The sequence below is a fragment of the Phyllostomus discolor genome, chromosome 3 (assembly GCF_004126475.2).
Source record: "Phyllostomus discolor isolate MPI-MPIP mPhyDis1 chromosome 3, mPhyDis1.pri.v3, whole genome shotgun sequence".
Taxonomy (NCBI): Eukaryota; Metazoa; Chordata; class Mammalia; order Chiroptera; family Phyllostomidae; genus Phyllostomus; species Phyllostomus discolor.
The window spans coordinates 162,727,481-162,748,866 of NC_040905.2; the positions used below are offsets into that span (position 1 = coordinate 162,727,481).

At 43.1% G+C, this 21,386-nt stretch overlaps 1 protein-coding gene across 5 annotated transcripts in view; it reads left to right on the forward strand.

Moving 5' to 3' along the window:
* GLIS3 (GLIS family zinc finger 3) overlaps window positions 1-21,386 on the forward strand; it is a 453,286-nt gene that overhangs the window by 400,770 nt on the left and 31,130 nt on the right. For all 5 annotated transcript variants that reach the window (XM_028528961.2, XM_036021684.1, XM_036021687.1 and 2 more), the window contains one exon: window positions 9,878-10,046. In XM_028528961.2, coding sequence (XP_028384762.1) covers window positions 9,878-10,046 — 169 coding nt within the window. The remainder of the gene's footprint in view (window positions 1-9,877; window positions 10,047-21,386) is intronic.

Below are 21,386 nucleotides of genomic sequence, written 5' to 3' on the forward strand. Positions count from 1 at the left end.
TTCAGATCAGAATGCCTTGAGAAACGATATGGAGGGGCATAAACTTGTGAATAACTCTTCAGAGTTTATCTTGAGAGTAAACTAGGAGGTAATGCTGAGCACCTAGAGGCAAATGGGAAGAGCATCCTTTGTGGGCCAAGTGTGAAAAAGGGAAAAGGGAGTTGTCTGGAGTCCAAACAAAACCAACTTCGTCATCTATACAGTTTTGCCCAGGGCTTGTGGTAATTGCAGACTTTGGCTCCCTGTTATAGAAGAGTTCCCCAAAAGGGCTGTTGCTACTCCATTTTACAGAGCTCTCCTGAGCAGAGTGCAGTGATGGTACTTTAGCCCTGGAGTTAGCTGGACAAATATTGCACCGAAAATTGGGTTGGCTGTCTGTGCAAAAAATCTCGTTCCAAGAAGCCTTCATTCTGAGGTCTTTGCAGGAGTCACGTGGAAGTGGCCACTGGTGGGCGGGGTTACCTCTGTAGCATCTAAAAGGGAGGAGACTTCTTTTTCATTCACATGGAACAGGTAGGAGATAGCTAAGGAATGAGTAATGAGGACCTAGAGAACCGAGTACTTTCCCCCAAAACTTTGGTGTTTGTTACCAAGCCGGACTTAATTTCTAAAGAAGTAGATGAGGATCACTCCTACGAGAGTGTCTAGGAATGGTTGGCCATGCCTGCCCCACCTTCTTCTTTACATCCAACCACTCTGCCCCAAAGGGAAGATAGCGTCACATACTGACCTCACAGGGTAGTCTGAGTTGTTTGCCTGTCCAAGTTGTTTTACTGACTTTCTGTATTACTAACTCTGAGTGAGTGAGTGAATGAGTGAGTGAGTAGGTTGGGAGGCAGAGGGAAGAAAGATAAGGTGTGAGATCTGAGGTTAGATTGGCATGTGTCGTCTGGAAAAAGACCCAAGAGGCTTCATGCAGTGCTGGTCCCAGGGAAGTGAGGGACCTGCCAGATGATGCCATTCGACTTCTATCAAAATGTCTTTGTTCTGAAATGCAGACATTTCAGGAACTTTTCCTAACATGGAGTTAATTATATCTGGTATTTCAGAATGTTTGATGGTAACCTTTGGCATTTACATGGATATCATCAGCCATTATCTTCTAGTTGTATTGCTGTGTATTCCAGAAAAGCATGTAAGCATGTATCCTTTCAAATACTAATAACTCCTTCCCTGGCTATAAATACAGCTGCATGATGTGGAAATGTAATTGGGCAGCCTACGTAGGAGTTTGGAGCTCATGTGGGAATATCTATTTGTAAGAAAACCTGAATATTCATGTAACTGTGCAGACATCAATAAATTCTCATTTTACCTTATTTATTTCTGTTCCCCAGTGAACAGCAGTGCTCTTAAGCTCGAAGTTAATAGGCATGTTCTTTAAAGATGTACCCTCTCTTACCTTAATAGAACATCTCCCTAACACATTTGTTTATCAGTTGCTAGGTAGCTCTCCCATCAGGTGACACAAGTATGTTTTCTTTGTCTCAGTGCAGTGGTGACAGTTACCATTGTTTGCCATCAATTAGCTTGGGGTAGCATGTCAAAGATGTACGGGTGGTGTCATTTTAGTCTGACAGCCACCCGATCAAGTTGAGAAGGGATTGTTTCATTATCCTCTTATCAGGGCTGCTGGATAATGATACTCTACACTGCGAAGTAGGAGGGGGGAAAAGACAGGCAGAAAGAATAGATTTTTAGGGATTGGCAGTATTAAAATTATTCATGCCTCAAGGAGAAGGGAGAGATTAGAGCAATGACTGTGCAAACCCTTAAGAAGCTACTTTTTCCTAACACTGGTGGAATGTGGAAGGATGCCCTTCCTGGTGGAGAGAGAGGAGGGGGAAGCGCCCAGACCTCCGGAGGAAAGAAAGAGGGAGACTAGCCCCTTTCACTAATGGGCAACAAGGCAAGGATTAGCTGTGGCATCTCTCCATTCTCCAATTAACCTCAATATCAAATGCATCCTTCCAAGTGACTCTGACGAGGCCTTTTCCTTGTTAGAAAACTCTCTCTGGTTTGTGAATTTAGGTCGTGAGAGCATTTTCCACTGAAAGGCAGTGCAGTTACATTGCTCCAGGGTGAAATGCAAAGAACTGCAAAAGGTATTGGGGCCTAACTTCTCACTCTTGGGAAGCAAAACTCTGGTCACCCCCAATATTTGTCATCTTCTGCAGAATGACGGAAGGGAAGTATTTTTTGAACTCTGAACATTAATCATGGCTGGATCTTTATGCTTTTGGAGGAACAAACAAAAAGAAGTGCTGAAAATATAACTCTACTTCAAGATAAACTAAGCTTCAAGGGGGACAATTGTGTTGACATTTTAGTAACAGCCCATTTTCACTCCTTAACAAAGTGCAGTCATGCATGAAAATGACTTGTTATCTTTTAAACTGAAACTCATTATGGATTGTAACTCAAGGTGTGTATTACTCATGCAAAATGAAGTGCAGCATTTTAACCCCATGAGGATTCTTTCTGGAGCCCTGAACGCTTTGTAGTAACTTGCATTAGAAAAAAATAAACAAAAATGCTTAGAGAGTACGATGTGTATACTCGTCTTCATTTTAAAATGACCCTAGTCCACATTTATATTTCCATGCATCTTCAGGTAAGAGGACATATGCCAGCGATTTTCAACCTTTTTCATCTCATGGCACACATAAACTAATTACTAAAATTCTGCAGCACACCAAAACAAATATTTTTGGCTGGTCTGACAAGAAAGAAGTATAATTTTGATTGATTTACAAAAAGTAATAATAGTAATTATATGCCCTTTTTGCTCCAAAGTGACTTTTTAAAAAATCAGGTGCCTATGCTTGGATATAAGGATTTCTGCTACCAAGAATTAACCAATCAGACACAACCTTATTAAGTGACGTGACCAATAAGATCTGACTCTATTATACAACCTCTATATTTATGGTTCAAGATATAGGGCATTCGCACCAAACAGCTATTGTTGGGTTGGCTGTTGTCATTTTTTAACTTAACAGTAAGGGAGAAGAGGTCAGTGCCCCCGACTGAATGGTCAGATATCTCATGCTTTAAAAATTCTTGTGGCACACCTCTTAAAAATTGCTGCCATACACTATTAACCATTTTGGAACAACTATGCCTTTCTCTTTCCTATCCTACTAATAATAGTAATCATTACAATAACATAAACAGCCCAAGGATAGTGACAGTGGGCCATGACTAAGTACTCACTGTGCTTAGCCATGGCCCAGGCATGTGTGTTTTGTACATAGTATATAATCCCCCTCACCATCCTGTGAGGTATTGTTCTTATTTAAGATGAAGGAGCTATGCTGGCTGGTGTGACTCAGTGGATTGACCACCAGCCTGCAAAGCAAAGGGTCGCTGGTTCAATTCCCAGTCAGGGCACATGCCTGGGTTGCAGGCCAGGTCCCCAGTAGTGAGTGCATGAGAGGCAACCACATATTGATATTTTCCTCCCTCTCTTTCTCCCTCCCTTCCCCTCTCTTTAAAAATAAATAAATAAAATTTAAAAAGATGAAGAAACTGAGCTTAGGTTAATTGATTTGCCCAAGCTACATTGCTAATAATTGGTAAAAGCTAAGATTCAAACCCAAGTCCACTTGACTGCCAGGAGTGTGCCTTATTCTCTGAATAAACACCCCAACACATAGTATCTCTCTCTAGTGCCCAATTTCTGGTGAGGTCAAAGTAGCCAAAGTTTTCATTGCAGTTGAAGTTTTCTGACTCCTTCTCAGGTTCAAATTTCTCCTGGGAGAATGGGGGTACGAGTCAGGGAGACAAAACTAAACTCACCATTTGCATGGAGCCTCTAATTCTTTTTAATATATCTGTGCAAGTCAGCAGAGCCTGGTTTCATTCACTGGCTTATTCTTTTGGGCCGTGACCCTGGACATACTGCCTAAGAAATGGACGGTAAGCCCATACCTCTTGCCGTGTACCAGCCACCAAGTGTTAGATGTCATTTCTCAAGGTCCTAAAATTAGAGCAATACCATGGCTTGTAAGTACTTACAAATGACCCCAAATGCGTATTTACTGTAACAGCTCAGGGGCAGGAGATCTGCACAGCAAATTCTTCATGCATTATTGACAGAGGCAGTGGCCTTTCAGCCAACGACATCATGCTCACTCGTGGTAACAAGTGCACGTATCTGATGGCTCATGAATTCCCCCTCTTCGCCTGCCGTCTTTCCACCAGTGGGTCGATATGCCTCTGACAAGCATCTGAAATCTTTATTTGGAAAAAAAAAGCATATTTCCTACCAGCTGCTTGTCTTCCAAACCAAATAATTCCATTAATTTCTTGCCTGAATGAATTTTGAGAGCTGGAAAATTTCTCTTATCTATGCTGAGGTCACTTTGGTGCTTTTAGGATGGGTAGAAACAGAAGTGGGAATATACTTATTGCATCCTAACCAGCATTTTGGTGCTGAAAGCTCTCCAGGTGCTTGGTGGGGGGAAAGTGCCTAGTTATTCCAAAGCACCTTTGCAAATGGAGTGCTGAGTTGTTCTGATATAACATCAACACTCTTATGCCTGCATTTGAGACACATCATGTTGTGGTGTTAGGGTCATATGATCTGAAATCAGGCTTCCCAGGTTTGAATTCTAGCCCCACTGCTTATAAGCTTCATAACTTAGGTAACCCAGTCAGGAACCCAATGAGGCCTCAAATTCCTTGTCAGTAAACTGGGGAGAGGTTTGCAAAATACTCAATAAATGTTAACTTGATTCTAAGGTACAGGGCAGCAGGAAGGTGAGATGTACCTCAGATGTGGTCCAACACTTACTGTTCCAAGTGCAGTCTCTGGATCAGCAACCTCAACATCTCTAGGAACTTGAGGAGTTTGATAGAAGTTCATAATCTGAGCACTCCCTGCCTCCAAGACCTAGTGAATCAGAATCAATATTTTACCCGGGTGATTTGTTGGCGGGACTCTAGATACCCATACAGTTTTCAATAGCAGTGTGCCTTCCACTTGGCTGTGTTTTAGTACACCTCAGCCTGGCGAGGGAGCTCTTCCCTGCCTCTAAAATGATGAAATCATAGTCACTAGGCAGTGTCAATGGCTGCCTTCCCTGGTTCTGGGGACAGGCCTGAGAGAAGTAGGCTTCATTTTGTGAAACAGCTAACATTCCTTTCCCCCCTCCATTCACAGAGTGAATATGTGAGAGCTAAAGTATCCCCAAGGGAGCCTTGTCTATATTCATCAGAAATGGAGATTAGTTGTTTTCATTTGGATAGAGACAGAGAGATGCCTGTTACCATAACTCAGATTAACCTTACCTTAGCTAGTTAAAAGCGCCAGCCTAGAATACCCTGATCCCAGGGAGATAACCAGTGAGATGGTATCTGGGTACCACATAGGTCAACAGATGCTGCTTTGTTGGTGTTATAAAGCTCCCCTGAGTCACCTCTACCCACCTCCACAGGAGATGGGGTGGGAGACAGCAGTAAGCTAAGCCCCAGAGAGAGAGAAAGCCCACAGCAGCAGGGACGCTAGCTCCTGGTCGTCTGCTAAAGGCAGGGCTCATGAATTCATTTCAACACCAGGCTTTTATTTCCTTGGGGAGTCCACCATCTCTTAATCACAAAAGCAATAAGAATTTCCAATATGTTCTCTTCCGTGCCTAATCAGTTGTTCCAGCTGCCAGTCATCAGCCCCGTCTGGAGGTTCACCTCAAAGCCCTCTTGCAGCCTTCAAAGCAGCGCTGACCCCTGAGGTGACACCAGACAATGAAGGCCGTCCCTGTGGGCAGCCTGTGTGTGCCGCTCGATTTGATCACAAGAGTTTTGTTAATATTGCCCTGGATTCTGGAGGAATCAGTTTTCTTTCTTATGCTTTGATCAATAGGCCTCAGATGCCTCATTGGTTGAGTTTGGAAAATCATTTTGAGTGTGTATGGAAGGAAATGTTTCCCTTTGTGAAGACCTTAGAATTGCACTCTAATGTGGAGATTTTCTTCCCGGGGTTAAAAAGTCACTTAGCAAAGCCAGAACATTAGTCCGGAAGCATGTGTTGAGGTGGGCATGTTTATGTAAAGTCGGCAGGTACTCGGACTTCAAACACTGAGAGACTAGCACCTGCTTGGTACAGAGTAGGGACCGGAAAATTGTGTTTGAATGAATGAGTGAAATAATATTCTTAGACTGTATTAAGTCAGAATCCTGGATGTATGGCTGTGATATCATTGGAAATTTCTAGAACTCATTGTTAGTAGGAGAGGCATTTCCTGTGCCACAGTGAAAATTTCTGAGAAATGTGGATCTTTGGTAGCAGCCAAGGGCAGAAGCTACAGCTCTCTGACTCTAGAATTTTGTCTGTTTTATTGGAAAAGTGTATGAAGTGAGGGGTGCATATGTATTGGACAGACATGCTTTGTTTCCTGTTCCTTCCTCTAAATCCCTGGTCATTATATTGGTCACAGGCAACACCCACAACCGGTAGACTTGCTCTGGACTTTGCACACAAGCGACTCTATGTAGACACTGAATTAGAAGCTTCTGCTAAATGATCTCACTGGAGAGAGTTTGTCTTATACTTCCCATCCCATCTGTTAGAAAACAAGCAAGTCCTGGGCCTCCTTTTGCTGAGGGATAATTTCTTATGCCCTGTGTAAGAAACTGTCCAGCATACTTTCCAAATACAGCCTTTGAATTGTACCCTAAGTCTTCCCTTTCTCATCCTCTCGGGCCCCAATTCATCCTGTTCCATTGGCAGTAGCAATGGATGGAAGAGCCATAGTTGCATGTTCAACTGTTGCTTAGTCAATACTTGACCTCAGCACAGCTGTAGGGCATGTTTCTAAGACTTTGGTGCTGTACCAGACACCTCTTATGTCCTACCTTACATCCTCTCCACCATCTATTCCACCTATTCTGTTGCTATGGCAATCATCTGTACCAGTATTACTGGGTAGGTTCTCTCCTCAGCTGTACCATGTATCTCTGGCTTTCTGCCCTCGAACTTCTCTGATGCCCTGGTACTAGGCATGTCTGAGAATCTTTATCCACTCTGGCTCATCTGCCTACTTGGAAGTGTGAGAGAAGTGCACCCTGGGGCACTTCTTGACTAGTGGGGAGTAGGAGCCAGTCGGTAACTGTTCCTTTCTGACCATGGCCTACTCACCGAACCCCAAGATGGACTGTATTGGCTGACACTTAGATTGTGCTCATTTTTGCTCGCTCAGGAAACCAACGTGAACAATGCTGTTGGAGATACTAGCCACCGAGGGTATCTTGTTCCCTAGTCTATCCCTGGACCTAGCTCAGTGTCTGCCACACAGTAGGTACTTCATAAATATTTATGGAATCATTGGCTGTTGAGAGGGGAATGAAAAGAATGCAAGTAACTCTGCACAAAGAGCAAGAGCATTGAAATAAGTAGTCAAAGTTAGAGGACATTATAGGACAACACACAGTAGCATAAATTGTCATGATATAGCTGAGATGTGGTCAGTTGTCTGGTTTGGCCAGACCATGGGGGCACATTGTGGGGGCACATCATGGGGCCACAAATAAGATAGTGTATTAGGCACTTCGAATACTGCCTGGAACTCCACACTAGTAAGTGTTGCATTTTGGCAGAATTGATGTATAGCAGTCTCCTTTCCTCACTAAACTGCAGCCACTTCAAGAACAGGGGCCCACGTATAGTTCAGTGGCTATACCACTGTTCATGTACCACTTAATAAATACTGAATTAAAAAATAATGTTTATGGCTGCACAGATGGGTGGATGGACGATGGATAGATGGATAATGGACAGTTGGTTCTGGCTATTAAATGGAATGAAGCAGAGCCCTTAACCAGGCCTAGTTTTCGGAGTATAGCAAGCTACAAAAAAAAAAACAAAAACAAAAAACAAATATCTCAGCCAATTTCATTGCAGCTAATGCAAAAATGTAGCTAATATAGCTAATGTAGACCTCTGGGAAGCAACACATTTTCTGTTGAACCATCAGTAGAGCATAAAGTGTGCACACCAAGTTTCTCTGTTGCCCATGGGGTTATAAACAGCAGGGGCCGTGCTTCCCTTGTGATAAACACACACTCACATACAAAAATACCTCCAGGGGACAATAAGTGAGGGGTGCATTCAGCAACTACAACAAAACAAATAGGAGCACTCACATTACTACACTAAAGCAGGAAAAAAAATTGGCTGTGTTTCCACTGTGTCTCTGTGACCTCTTATTATTCCATTAGTTTTTGGAATAGTACATAAAACACCGAGCTCCATGCTGACAAATACCAGTCCCTACACTATTGCCACAGTGAATCCAAACAGCCTTCTCTCTTGGGTAAAATTATTATTTGAAATACAAGCAGAATTGTGGTTGCCTGAGCAAACTGAGCATAAATGAGGGTAGTGATTCATAAGGTGACTCTAGCGAGTTTGCAAATGTGTGACTTTTCTGGAGGCTGACGCAAAACAGACACTTTGCATTGCCATTTTGAGCTGGTAAGCATTTTCTCATCACACTACCTCTTGAAGACGTGGAGGGCTGTGAAGGATGCAGGCTTCTGAGGACAAGAGTTAACCTGACACTATGCTGACTTACCAGAAATAAACCCTTCAAATCAGATCACACCCCTGTCAGTAGCTTTTTAAGCGGGAAGATGGTAATTCTGCCTCTTCACGCGTTCCTTTAAGTACTTGAACTCTTATTCCATTGGATTAAGCTTTTGGAGGCTGGGTCATCTGGGGTATTAATTCTATCCAGGAGAGATTGGAGAAAAGTGGTACTGGTCTAAAAATACAGCTCCCTGAACTTTTAAACCCTCAAATCTCTTTGATTATGTGGCTTCTTTTTCTTAATCTTTAGCCTGATTCCTTTTATTTTTTTTTAAATCCATTTATTCTTTGATATCAGTAGAGTAAGTTCAGACAGAGCAGGGATGGGCATAAAGCTCAGCATAGCTACGTATAGAGAAGGAAGTTAAAGAGAGTCAGCGTAATGATGCTGGTGTGATTGCACTCTAATGAGATGTCTGCTGAATAGGTCCCAGATACTGAGCGAGCCTCTCTGATAGCGGTAGACTCTGAAAGTGACAAGCCCCAGTTTCTCCTGCGACATGGTACCAATTAGCCAATCTAAATGGGCACATATTTAAGTCTAAGGTCACACACAGTTCTCAAAAGCTAGGCTGCCCCTGTGAATGAGGCTTTAACTCACTCTCCATGTCATAATAGGCAACAGCAGGAGAATATCCCAGAGGTGCATTTGAGACCCCCTTTCATATTTTGCCATGGTAGAAGACTCATTCTTGATGAAGACCAAGTACATCCATCCATCACACCATCAGGGAAATGCCTGGGGTCAGTCAGACTCTGAAGTTAAAAGAACGTAGGATGCTGCGTTGGTGCTACGATCAGGGGAAGCTCCGTTCTCATTACATTGATTTTAGTGACAGAGAGGAACCCCAGCCTGACCTGCAGTGGCTCACAGCAGTGATGAGAAGAGGAAGAAGGCCTGTGTTGTGCCCTGCTAGGTCAACGGAGCAAATCTTCTGTTACCTGAGTCCCATCCCTCCTGAGTGAAAAGTGCTAATGCAGAGACCTTCGCCCAGATGCAAACATACAAGATTGACTAATTATACAGTGTCCAGACAGGAAGTGGGTGGGGCCGGGCAGTGCTCGGGAAAAACCACGGAAGTCAGCCTGGAACCAGCAGAATGTGAGCAGCCATAAAGGCACGTGAAAACAAAAGCTGTGTATATCCAACAAGGGGAGAACTCTTTCCTCAAAACCACCAAGAGAAAAACAAACAAGCCCCTAAAATATGCTTGCTGTCAGCCTTTGGTATTTAAAAAATGTGGGCTTCACTTGGGGCGCAGTCTGATGCTTGTTCTCCCTTGATTTCAGCTTCCATGTTCTCCAGCAGTCACTCAAGCCGAAGCGGAACAGCTGCTGGGGCCGTGCCACCCCCACATCCTGTCAGTCACCCTTCTCCGGGACATAATGTACAGGGGAGCCCCCATAACCCCTCCTCCCAGTTACCGCCACTCACAGCTGTGGACGCGGGAGCTGAGAGGTAAGGCCATCTGTCTCTCTCTTCTGATAGGTGTCTCAGCCAAACCTCCTTCCACATGGAGAAGTGCTTTGACAGTTGCGAATTTTATTAATAATCCATTGGTGGGTTGAGTTACCCAAAGGTGACATTTTAAAAGTACATACACAAAGCATGTGGATCAAATATCTCATCTGTTTCATTTTCCATGGGGGAAAAAAATTGAAAAGACATTGGCAGCCAACTAAAGTGCCTGATGCTGGGAAATCAGAACATCTCTCTGTCCCACCTTTCCTCAGCTTGTCTCAGGGACTCAGTTTTAAGGTAACTTCCCTGCAGGTTGAGATGCTTTCCAAATGTACCATGAGATGGTGCCTTCCAGCTAGGGTTAGGCTGAGGGTGTAGCATGAAAGGACATGGGGCTTTCCAAGGGCGATGAGAGAGGGGCTGTGCACAGAGCACTGTATGCTGATAGCACCCTCACAAAGCCTTCCGGGAGAACGTTTTAAAATCTTGACACTCGGTTCCTGTCCTTGGACTGCCTAACCCTGCAGTAATGCGGACAGTGTGCCACGCTTCTCGCTCTCCTGTTCACTTGTCATCTGGCTGGATTTGAACTACCGAGGGGTTACTACTCTTGGACACTCACCGGGGCGGGGGGGAGTGTTCTTGTGGGGAATCCCTGTGCAGTCCCAGAGAGGTCAGCATTGGGTAGGCAGAACACTGGGTTGAACTGGCAGCAGGAATAAAGGCTCTGAGTCTTGGATTTCACCAGCAATCTGTGGTTTCATCATTGTTGGCGTAGCCTATGAGTTTTTTTACAAAGTATTTTAAGTCCAATAAACCATCTTTTAAGAAATTTAGGCCTGTACCTTTATTTAGAGTAAGACATCTGTTCACTTAATAAGAATCTGGTACATGTTCAAGATCGTGCTGGGTGCTGGGGATGCAAAGACTATTAGAACATGGTCCTGCCCTCCCAGGATACAGTGAGGACAGACGTGCAAACAAAGTATAGGGATGCTGTTTGAATGAACGATGCCACATGAGCTTAAGGAAGCTGTCCCTAACCCCGCCTCAGGGAGGGAGGGAAAGAAAGACAATAATGTAGACATTGAAGGAAGATGAAGGCTTTTCCATATGGCAAAAAGTGGAGACCGGCATCCAGAACAGGAAGAAGAATGTAGGCAAGAGGATTTAACAAGGATCATTCTTGTTTTCTTTAATAAGTTCCCCAGCTTTTAAAAATTACCATCATCATCATTATTATTGCCTTTCTTGACATTGACAGTTTGTTAAGAACTCGGGACATTTCTTTTACCGAATGTTGCATAGTTTGGATTTGTGTGATCGTTTCTTAGTAAATGGATTCGTTGTAAACCTTTTTGGCAGTGATAGCACTTGGCGAAGCGGTGTTCCTTAGCTCTTCTGATCTTCAGTTTGTATCTCGTAGGGAATTAGAAGTGAGGTAAGCAGGTAAGGCACTCAGCATATTACATGGCATGAAGTGGACACTGAGCAGCTGTTGCTGCTAACACAAAGGCAGGTCACCTTGGCCTGGCTGAGAGATTCAGGTTCAGAAGGCAGAGGATGTTAAATGATGACAGTGGTTGATCATGTAACTGATCACGGAAGGGAGAAGGTAGAAGAAGGGGAAGACGGTGGGACTTTGCATGGCTGGGGGAACGACGTGGACGTGTCACCGCTGTGGCCTTGCCCTGCTGCTCTGTCGTCCCCACAGACTGCGTGCCCCATCCTGTGCCAGCCCACTGGAATGGGCAAGTGCGTGGAAGGTTATCTCTTCCGATCAGGTTTGGAGAGGAAGACGACATGAAACAGCCCTAGATTATTCACTGTGTTTGCATTAGTGTCCAGCGTAAAAACACGAAGAGGAAATGTGCTTACCTTCCGCTTTTGGCTTATATATCTTTGCCTCTGTTTGCTTGGGAAATCCCCCAGTAAAAACTCCAGCAGTTTTCTTAACGGAAATAAGTTTATCACACTTTGCGATTTTTAGTGGGAAACTGGCATTTTTTCCTGCTTTGTGGGCATTGATTCATAATTTACTTAGCTTTAACTTGTTAATAAAATGAGCTGACTCACTGTCAGAAGTCAGGAAAGGTCCACCACATATGTCCAGTTAGCATCAGTTTCTTTGATTCCTAAACCATCATAAAATAAAATAAAAACAAGTTCTGTCAGTTTGGTGAGGGTCCATTTTTATTTTGAAAAATTACCTTAATGACACATCATTACAGTGATTTTAGCAGTATCCACCACATCACCTAATGTTGATCTAAACTCACCATGGGAAGTGGTGTTTCACTGTGTCTTACTGAGCAAGCCAGTGGCACGTTGTAACAGTGGCTTTCTGTAAGAAGAACCCAGTGTCTTAGGAATTGTTAACGCATTGGATTTCATAGTATGTCCTTAAGACCAGGGGGAAAACCCCAAACACAGAGGTGGGAGTCCCTTTTTGAGACGGAGAAATCTTGCCATCCCAATAGTAAGTCAGCTGGATTTGTGGTATTCATTCATCTTATCGGCATGTCAGCTGCTCCTCTGCATCTGAAGAAGGCCACAAACATGGTGTGCTGTGTAGTACAAGTGGCAGAGCTTAAGGGGACGGGTGAATGGACCACAGTGGAGTGACTTTCTGTGAGCTCCACCTCGGCACCAGAGACTGAAAGCAGGGAAAGCATGTGATCTCCTCAGGGAGCGTACAGTCGAGTACAGGGGTCAACAGCAGACAATGGCAGGGACAGTTGTTTTTGAGAAGGTAGTCAAAACACCTTAACCAAATAAGGAATGCCAACTTCATGAGTCTATACCACATCTTGGGAAGCCTTACTGCTTTTTATTCATATCAGATGTGACATTGCTACAATTCTAGGTACTTTGATACTTGTGTGCTCTTCCTGTGTCTTTGAATAACCAGGGCTGGTCTTCAGAGATGTCATTTTCTAAATCAGCATTGAGAACATAGTGTAGCTTTCCTGGATGCTGAGGGGTCAAAGATAGCAACTGTTTTCTTTCTTTTTAAAAAAAAATTATCGGAGCAACATTGGTTAATAAAGTTATGTAGGTTTTAGGTACATAGTTTTACAGCACATCATCTGTATATTGTATTGTGTGTTTACCACCCCAACTCAAGTTTCCTTCTATCAATATCTATCTCCCTTTACCTTTTCGTACCTCCCCCACCCCCTTCCCTCTGGTGATCACCATACTGTTTTCTGTGTCTATGAGTCTTTCCCTCTTTCTTTGCTTAATTCTTTCACCCTTCTCACCCAGCCCCCGCCCCCTTACCTCTGACAGCTGTCAGGTTCTACTGCTCTAGTCAAATCAGCCTACTCATTGACTTTGTTTCTGCATCTTAATTCAGGATCTTTCTCTACTCAACGACTTCCTTTATTGTCATATTCTTGACTAAATGTTACTCATCCTTTGGAGCTTGGATTAGTTCTGAACCCAGAAAGCCTTCTTGCCTCTTGCAGGTCACAGAGACAAGTCACCCAGTTAACTCCCTTGGTTCTTTTTATCTGTTCAATTTGTTTACCATTTCTTAGACGTCACCTTGCTGACTGGATTATTTGTTCTTTGAGGCAGGAACCTTAAGTTTCCTTGCAACCTCCAAAGTGCCGTGTGCTGCACTGCTCAGTGGTAGGTGCTGAGGAGGGTTTGACAAGGGAAAAGGATCCATGAGGAAATGCCTAGGAAACAGGAGGCTATTGCCCATTCCCAGAAAGGACCATTCCCCTGGAGTCACTGGTCTAGATGGTGGTCATTGCAGTTCTCAGAGTCCTACCATCTTGGTAACCTGAAAATATTGACAAAATAAATAGTCGCTCTAATACATACAGTCATGCACACATACACACATTGCTAAGAGTCCCTTGCCACCATCCATTGCTGGGGTTCCCTGCACTCTTCCTGTGTCTTCAGTTCTAGAAGCCTGATACCCTTCTCCCTGATTTGCATGAGTAGCATCTGAATAGCTCAGAACAAGGCCTGATGCTTTGCCATCCTTCTCTCCCCGGACTTTCTGAGAAAATAGGGACATGGGTGTCTTCACACACTCAGCTTGTTCACAACCTCACACACACACATAAACACACACAGTCCACATATTCTTCCTCTCTCTTCTTAATCCCTTAGTAAACGTGCAATAATGGCCAAAAAAACATCAGCATAATATAAAATATTAATGCTTATGAAAACCGGTCTCGGCATTGGGTTCATTCATTCAGGTCATTCACTCAGCTGGTATTTGTGTCCCAGGCAGTAAGCTGGACATGGAGGATATAGTTGTCAATAAGACTGTAAAGTGCCCAATCTAATGAGAGACAGCTAGGTCAAAGGCGACTATGATTTAGGATGTCGTGAAGGTGCGCTACACGGAGGCTGTGGAGACACACAGAAAGATCTCCCAACCCAAAATTAGGGAGGCAGGAATAGAGGGAAAATGTCTCCCTGGAGGCTAGAGGTCTGTAGGGCCTGGCCGGGAAACATGGGTATGTGCAAAAGCTCGGAGGAGAGAGTGGGCAGGGATGGAGCCTCAGGTGTAAATGTGGGAGGAGCCTCATTAACTGCATTATGGAGTTCAGGCTTTCTTTCGAGGACAAGGATTTGTGTATTTGGCTAATTAGGGTACCCTGATGATTCCTGCATGTATTCCAAATGCCTCCCTGTCATGTTATCCACCTAGCCAGACTTCACAATGTAATCTGTGCCCAGCGTAAGCAGAAATGACGAAGAGTGGACAGACGGTTCTAACCCTCAACAGAGGCTGTTCTTTGTATGTCCTAGAATGGTGAAGCAACACAGTGAAGTTTACGTTATTTTCCTTATTAATACAATTTGAAAAGACAGTTTTGTCGTTTTCAATTCAAAGCTTGTGTTTTTTATAGTCAGGACATATCAGGGTTTTGAAGAGTCACTGATTGTCCAAAAAAAAAAAAAGCCTCTGTATTAGAGACAAAGTGATGGACATCTGAACGTTAGAGCTCTAATGTGAACAATATCTTGGTCTCACTTGTCTTATTTTATCAGAGAAGACTTGGATATTGTTAAGAGGTCTCCACATTGCTGGGTGTCATAACTTGGTTGCAGTTTACCCAGTGAGCACTGCCCTGAAAGGCTCCCTGACAGACTCTTCCCCAGATGAGTAGAAAGAGACTAAACTTACAGGGTGACAGATAGACCTGGCTTGTCAGTCTTAAAAATAAAGCTTGTCAATCTTGATTGTTGAAATAATTGAGAAAAGCTGTAGTTGAAAAGCAAACATCAGCCCCCACCAGCCACGTTCATCAGCCTGCATGCTGGTGTCTACATCGGCATCTGCATCACCCTCTGTCAGAGTCCTTCGCTCTGCTGGTCACCCACTCCCAGGTGATCGTGAGCGTCTTGCTCTCTCTCTCTGGCTGCAGCACTTCCTATTCAGAAAACAAACCGTTTTCCTCACTTGGCATTCCACAAATGGGTCGATCTCATATATATATCTAAGATTAAGAGAGGCGGAGTCCAAAATCTACCTTCTCAAAACAGGTTGTGTGCACATGTGCACACACACACACACACACTCTACTTGAGAACCACTGAATGCAATGGCTGTCATTTCTAATGTCGATGCTGGGAGCAGGGAAGAGGCAGAAAATTCCAGTATCTTAGCCTTGAGAATGGAGATTAGAACTTTGGGTCTTAGATTGGAAATGCTTGTTGTTCTTTTTCTGTTTTCTTTTTAATCTGTCAAAAGTTCCTGGTACTTCTTCCTGTTTATTCCAGGGCAGAATAGTCCATCAGTCTTTAAATTTCTTAAATATTGATCCATGACCACAGCCATGCTGTGGCCTTTTTTCTTTATGGCAAATATCAGCTGGGTTATTTGCCTTTGGAATGAACTTTCTCCTCATAGAGGTACTCACCATGCTAATAGCTTCTTAAATGTGCCACGCTGCTTTATTCCTGGTAGTCACACATATGGGGAAATTGGTGATAATGTTACTTTCTTCTTACCGACCTGGTGATTGTGAATGGCTCCTTGGGAAAAAAAAATCCTAAATTAAAAACCTGAAAAGCTTAGGAGTCAACTTTGATTACTCCTTGTTCTCAAATACTCTCACATCTGATTAATCTCTATGTCCTATTAGCTCAAACATATTGAAGTTGAATCAGCTGTACTTCTCCAACCTTAGTTCACCACCATCCCTTCCCATCTCAACCTACATTCCTCCCGCCTCTCCACAGCCTTCCACTCTCACACCATCAGGGCACACAGGCCTCTGCTCCACCACAAGATGTGCCCTGTAAAAGGTAAATTGAATCACTGAGGAATTCCTGCTCACATCCCTCCCCCGCAGCCCCAGCCATACTTGGCATATAGCCCAGGGCCTTTTTGAAATCTGCACGGTGCCCCATGGTCTGGTCTTCATCAGATTCATTTGCCACTGCTCCTCTTACTTAATGTACTCCAGCCACACTGTCCTTCTTACTGTTTCTTGGAAAACAACTCATCCAGCCTCAGGACCTTTGTACTTACTGTTCCTGAAACCTGCGGGAGTCATCTTCACCAAAATGTTACATGGCTTATGTCTTCATTTCCAGTGTCTGCTCAGATGTTACTTCCTCAGAAAGGCCTTTCTTGACTACTCCATCTAGAACTACCCCCTCCATCTTCACTCTGCTCCTTAACTCTGTTCTGTTTTTCTTCATAGGTTTAACGCTCCCTGAAATTGCACTGTCTGGTCAATGATTTGCTTGTACTCCACTAGAATGGGAGCTTCCTGAGCGCTGAGACTGCATCCTGCTTACAACTACCTTGTTCACAGTCCTGTCCCCTCAGTAATTAAAGGGGCACCTAAGATCTGTGTGGAATGAATGGATGTCAGTGGAAGGCAGGGCTATGACTATGATTCCTTTATTATTTCTGGGAAAGGTAATAGTAACCCTGAGCAGATGATTGTTGTTTTTCCATCCCCACATTCTCCTCTGGGTCACTTCATGGAAAAGCAAGAGACGCTGATGTGTGCATACGTGTGGCACTCTACCAAACAAACAGCTTGACTCATGGTTCAAATATTCCTTCGCATCAGACTGTTTTCTATGTATTTTTAATTGCAAAGTACACTGGTTCTTTATGTTACATTAATTACAACCACACATCACAAAGCAGCCATTAGAATGTCTGTAAAAGGAACTATATTTTTTAAATGCCAGGAAAGTTGTTTCACCTCTGAATGCCAAGTCAGCCATCTTTATTTTGTTCCCACATTCCAAACAAATCTACGTCATGTGAAGCCCAAGATGGTGTTTTTTTAGTCCCCTTGGATTTTCAGTCAGGAAAGTGAGTCATGACAGTAACAAGGGAGGCTTGAGGTAAAATAGAATTCCTTTTCTTGCAACCTCTACTTTAGGGCATTAGCATGCAGCAACATAGAGTTCAAACTAAGCCATTACATTATTCAAATGTGTCACTGTGTTCTTTTCATGTGCCTTCTCTGAAACAGCAAGTCCTATGGAGCCAGAATTCCCCAAGAGAAAGCCCACAAGTTGTTCTAGCCTGAGTTAAGACATCCACATATTACAAAGTGCCTCGTCTCTGACGTAGAAAGGGCTGTTCAAAGGAAAGCCTCTGCTTAATGTTATAACAGTGTGACCTGAAAGTCAACTTCTTCTTTTCCCCTCTCAAGTGGGGACAGTTGAGGGCATTGGCTTATATGCTAAGACACCATATATCTTTTTGCACATGAAGGACAGTGTGCTTATCAATGATGGGGAAGACTGTTGAGGTAAGTAGAAACCAAAAGACAAAGTTCCTTGGATTAGACTTTTTGCTTAGTTTTCTGAGACATAGTCTTTGGTTGTTTTCCTGTGTAATTTCAAGGAGAAAATCTTTTCTCTGTTTTAAGCACCTTCTCAGAGTAAATGGTTGCAGTCATTCTGTTAAATAAGGTGTTCTCTTAGAAACAGAAATGGTGGTCTTTGGGACATACCATATTCAACTGAACACTTGGACCAATTGGACAAGGCACCATCTACCTGGACACAAGAAATGGCGCCAAGTTGGGAGCCAAGTCCGTGGAACCAATGGTCTGCTCAACAGAGTAATTCTTCAACAGCAACACTCAACATTCACTAAATACTTATCTTTGCATAATACTGGATGAGGTGCTGGAGATACAAGTGGGAGTAAATATCTGAGGATTTGATGTTCTTTCCATCTATAAAGAGCCAAGAGCCCTTCTCTAATTGTGCATTTTTAAATATATGCTGTTCCCTCTCATTCATTTCTCTAGACAAATAACAGCACATGTTATTTCTGACCAAACCACCACCCACTAATTTCATTTAAAATGTATAGATTATATTCACTTTTGAGGCCTCATTTGGCGGTGGCTTTCAAAGATACCTGGCCATGGTTGGCAGGAGTACTACTGTACTCTGAAGTTATTGGGTTGGTCAAAAAGTTCATTAAGTTTTTTCTGTACTATGGCTCTACTAGTGCTTAGTTGTCTTTAACTGCATTCAAAACAATTTTGTTGGGGTGTATTTTGACAGTTGTCATATCAGTGTGTATTTTTAAAAAATCATCAAAATTGGTGAATTTTTGTGTAGCCATTTTAATATTGAAGATGGAAGAAGATATGCAACATTTTCAGCATATTATGCTGTATTACTTCAAGAAAGGTAAAAACACAACTGAAATGCAAAAAAAGATTTGAGCAGTGTATGGAGAACATGCTGTGACTGATCGAATGTGTCAAAAGTGGTTTGTGAAGTTTCTTGGTATTATTGACACTTTGGCCAAGTGATTCCTTGCTGTGGGGCTGTCTTATGCATTGGGAAATGTTTAGCAGCACCCCGGCCTCTACCCACTAGAAGCCAATAGTAGGAAATAGCTGACATAATTCAAAATATCCAAATCAATAAAATCATTCATGAAAATGAAAAGTGTGTCTTTTATTTTACAGAAAAAATCTTAATGGACTTTTTGGCCAACCCAATAGTTCTAAAAGGCCTTCAGATATTGTCAAGAAACTGGTATGTGCAGTTTGAGATTATGAGGAAGACGTGGAAGAGGGCATTTTTCTACCTATGCCTCCCTTTCTCATGTTTAGACAAAAATAACACTTCTTTCCCCCCTTTTCTCATCTGGCATTCTCATTACACTCTCTTCCGAAAGACTGTGTTTGATTTACTGCATCCCACTGCAAAGCTCGCTGAACTCTATGCCTGACACTGTGCTGAACAAGTGTGTCTTCCCTTTGCCACCAGGCAGGCTGTGAGTTCACCCCCTTGCCTGACCTACAGAGAACTACCAGAGGGATGATATCGCCGCAGATTTTTTTTCCATAGCATTATTTTTTACATCAATGTCTAAGACCACTCTGGATAAATTCTCCTCTGGCTGGAGCTTTTTGTAAAGAGGATTTGGCAGAGTCAGACTTTTCTTCCCTCTCTCCTTATCACGTAGATTCTGAAATAGACAAACAACCGAGTCACAGCCAATTCTGCGGGCAAGATACTCCAAAAATACTCCAGCTCTTGGTTAAGTGTGTCCTGCATTAGTTCAATTTTCTACCATATCCTGGATGTCCTCTCCTCTTCCCTTTTTTTATTCCTAGGGTTTGGGTGGGGGGAATATTGTAAATACACTTCTCTGACTTGGACATCATTCCTTTGTTTTCTTGACTTACAACTAACTCCCTATACCCAAGTGGAGAAACATTTCTCCAAAACACTCTCCTTTCTATTTCTCACAAATGTTCGTTATAGTATATATGTGAGCCTTCTTTAAAAAGCCTTGGCAATCATTTAACCTACAGCTAGCTTCACAGCCCTCAATTTGTTGTACTCTGTGGAGATTCTGGCAATTATTTTAGAGTCTCGGTCTTGTCCAATGTGATAAATTATCTGTAGTTAACATTGACCCAGCCTCTTGTAAGGAAAACACCAAGCCCTTCCAGGGGTTGTATTCCACTCTTTGACTAGTTTGGAAAAGTCCTCAGATGGACATATACAGTTCTTGGCCTGCTTTGGTCCTGCCCAGATGGACAGTGTTGCAATTACCCACACTTCCCAGCGGCTGTTTCTTCATTTCTGAAAGCTGGTCTTGATTGTCTCAGAAGCAGAATTCAATTTGCAGTTCCCCCAGTAACGTGCTGTGATTCATTCGGGGACAAATCTGGATTGAACTGAGTCCAAGTGTCTCTTTTGTGAGACAGAAGGGAAGTATAAGTAGATACTATAGTCACCCAGATGAATCAGCCAGGAATTCATGAAGTGATTCATAAATCGTTATAAAGACCACTGAAGTCTACTAAAACAGAGTGCTGTCTGGCTATACAAAGTGGGGTATTATTATTGGGGGGGGGGGGGTTAGATGTTAAATCAGATGTGAAATCCTTAAAACTGCTTTTCTTTTTAGGTTTTGAAAAGGATTCCTTTTTTCCCCTCTGCAGTTGGCCAACTGCTAAAGCCATTTTTCATTGATTAGTTTTTGCAGATGAATTTTAAAACCACCACAGAAGATACCCCACAATCCTTTGGGGGAATAAAAAATACCTCCCCAAATCCACCATAGACCAGTTTGTATCCATTATTTCTCCTCCCTGGCAGCAAATCAATAATATTTTTCACACGAATACAATGAAACAAGCTGTGCTGATGCATTCTCTCTTCTTTGGGAGGGCCGTAACCCCCACAGAAGGAGGGTGGGGGAGAACTATCCAAAGCCCATATCAACCAACATTTAATCTAGTGGATCATGTAAACACCTTTTTTTCCAAAGTGTTAGCCCTCAAAGCGGCACTAAAACACACAGTCCCACATGACTTGCCAGAACTGCTTACTTAGGACTGCACAAATGAAGTAAGACATGTTTATGACATGCGCTTGACTTGTAACACAGTTTTTGAATAAATTTCATTTGAAGAAGTACAGTCATTAGTAGACACAGAAAATATTTTGGACTTACAGAGGAAAGAGTGCTACCTGAAAGGAGTTACCTAGTTGGAAAGCTAAGGACATAAGCCCAGCTTGGACATGAAGAACCGCAGTTCTGAACTGAGCAAGTTCACCAAAGCAAACTGAGAAAACTATCTCCATGGTCAGGTTTCTTGAAGGCAGTAGGTTGCTGATACATCCCCATCAGCTGTTGATAAGGATCAAAATCTCAAATGACTACGGGAGTCCCCTTCTGGCCTTCCTCACCCCACCCATCTGCCTTGCTTCGAATCTCCACTAGAGGGCATCCTACCATATTGCAATATAGTGCTATCTGGAGAACTAGTGTGGGGCTGGGGAAATCTTTTCATGTCTCTGGACCTGTTTTATCTCATTCAAATAGGTGGTGCTCTAGTGCCC